Genomic DNA, 2,574 nt, shown 5'->3' with positions numbered 1-2,574 from the left:
TATCATTTTCATAGTGCTTGATTATGTTTGGGGTTTGTTTGCTTTTTTTCATCCAGCTTGTCATATTTCAATTTTAAACAATTACCATGCAACAACTATTAATACCAATAAAACATGTTAACATGTTTACTTTACCTTCCCCATAATCTTCCTGAATCATACTGGGAAGAACTTAATATTGCATAGAATTTGTTTAAAGTACTCAGATTAATTACTAAGAATTCCAAGATAAAAAGAACAATTTGCAGCATATATATTTTGATTATAGATTCTCTTGGGCTGTAATGTTTTGTCTCATCCTGCCTTCTATTTTATAAAGGTGTAACATAATTTTAAACCTCAAAGTTGTCATTTGCTCAATAAAGCTAAAACATGGACTGCTTTAACAGCTAGTCTTTTAATGCAGGTATAACTTACAAACCAGGAAAGTTTTTTAAAATGGTATAAAAATATATATGTTGCCAAAAGGGTGCTGTGTCTGCTACAAAACAAATTTAAGCAAAGCAAAACCTCTTTGCAAAACTGTGCTTATGACTCATACTACAATTCCCCCCACCCACCCCCCACTCCCCACCCGTGACACATTAGTGCATACAGAATCATTTTGGCATTGTCTTATTAATCCCGTAGAGGAAAGCAATGAAGGAAGACATTGTCATACTTCAACTTCTGGTAAAACTAGAATGCAAAACCAACATATTATTGTAATCATGGCTTATAAAGATGAACCAAAAATAAGCTCAAAGGGGAGAATTTTATACATCATTTTCCAAATTATATGCCGGAAATGGTTATTATGCAGGTGTATAAGTGTGTACACGCGTGTGCATGCTAATAACAGCATTCCACTTTTATATCACCATTTTAAAAATTTACATGCATCAGGAATAGCTCTGCCAGATGGAAGGAAAGCTCCAGCACTTCATGTGTGTTCACCCATACCAGAACAACCCCCCCCCAAGTTCCATTCATTCACAACTACCATCTCTCTCCCCGCTGAATAATTAGTAAGAGTCGCACTTTGTCACATTCCTGATCGATAAGGAATCTATCTCCTCTCTATTTTTTTTTTTTTTTCCACTGCAAACTTTTCAAATTGCAGACACAAATCTTTCCATGTTGCTGGCGTATGTTGCATGCCTGAGGTATGCATTTGTGCTGCTGAGCTGGCCATTACCATTATAGCTGCTAAGCGAGGCATATTGGTTGGGAGACATCCTCCCATAGAAGTCCACTGTATCGCTGCTTAGAGCCGGAGGCGTGGGCATAGATAGCCGACTGGACGCCCCCAAGATGTGGCTGTTGCTCTGAGAGCAGGACCCCTGATTCATTTGCAAATGCCCATTTGGAACAGGGTAATGATAGGGCACTGGATTGGAAGATCTGGAGTAAATTGCACTCGCGCAAGCTTGTCCCCGGTAGCTGCTTCCACTCAATGTGCAAGAACTGGTTGAAGAATTCAGGTCTGGACTCAGTGATCTGTTGGACTGTTGGATGAGCTCAGAGCCAGGGCTGCTTAGGCCACCGGGATATCCTATTAGAGTATTAATGCTGAACATCCTGGACTGACCAGAGCTAAAGCCAGGTGAAGAGGATGGGTAGTACACAGAAGTATGCGGAGCAATCTGTTGACTGTAGCTGGGATTCATTGTCATATTAGGATATACTGTACTGGGGTAAGCTGGCCTGCCAACTTGCAATGATGAGAACACATTTGTGTCATGCAGATAGGATGGGTAGGTGGTGATATCACTTCGCTTAAACCGTTTTCTCCTTCTCAGAAAGCTGCCACTGTCAAACATGTCTTCTGCATTGGGATCTAAGGCCCAGTAGTTTCCTTTGCCAGGACGGCCTGGCTCCCTGGGGATCTTGATGAAACAATCATTCAGGGTTAGGTTGTGTCTGATAGAGTTCTGCCATTTCTTCGAGTTGTCCCTGTAAAAGGGGAATCGTTCTGTAATGAATTTGTAGATGTCCCCTAGAGTGAGCTTTCTGTCTGGCGAATGAGCAATGGCCATAGCAATGAGCGCTATATAGCTGTAAGGAGGCTTACCCCTCTGTGGGGGTCTTTTTCGTCGTCTTCCCTTTGGAGTGTCCTCTAATTCACAGTTACGTACTTCAGGCATTGAGTCCTTCTCTACTTTGACCACTGGCATGGTAAGATTGCTGATCTGATGAAGATTGGCACCTGCAGAAGTAGCTCTGGAAGGCGAGTGCTGGTTTTCCGCAGTCATCCCCTAGCTATTTTATTGAAAAAAGTTGTACATTTAGTCATATTATGAAGAGGTCAATTACTTATAAAGTCACTCTAACCATTAGCTTGGAAGCTATAATTTGCATATAAAAATATTGATTTGTAAAGGTAGTAAATATAACTCAGAAGAGTTCTTCAAGAACACTTTCTATTTAGTCGCTGAGTTTTCACAACTGACAGAGAGAAAGTGAGGGAGAATGCTTCAAACACCTTGCCTGGATCTCTCGGAGTCTGCTACCCATCAGGTAGGAACAGAATTTCTGACTATACAGAATATTACTGTGAAAGATATTTTTCGTGCAGGCTACATTCTGTACAGA

General features: G+C 40.9%; 1 protein-coding gene across 1 annotated transcript; it reads right to left on the bottom strand.

The window, feature by feature from the left end:
• Window positions 1-1,091: 1,091 nt before the first annotated feature.
• FOXE1 (forkhead box E1) lies at window positions 1,092-2,261 on the bottom strand. Its single transcript, XM_033948091.1, has one exon. The coding sequence runs from the start codon at window positions 2,232-2,234 to the stop codon at window positions 1,092-1,094; it is 1,143 nt and encodes a 380-aa protein (XP_033803982.1). The 5' UTR covers window positions 2,235-2,261.
• Between the last annotated feature and the right edge of the window lie 313 nt (window positions 2,262-2,574).

Source organism: Geotrypetes seraphini, chromosome 1 (genome assembly GCF_902459505.1).
Source record: "Geotrypetes seraphini chromosome 1, aGeoSer1.1, whole genome shotgun sequence".
NCBI lineage: Eukaryota > Metazoa > Chordata > Amphibia > Gymnophiona > Dermophiidae > Geotrypetes > Geotrypetes seraphini.
The sequence above is the reverse complement of the archived record's forward strand: the minus strand, read 5'-3'. Positions and strand labels throughout refer to the sequence as shown.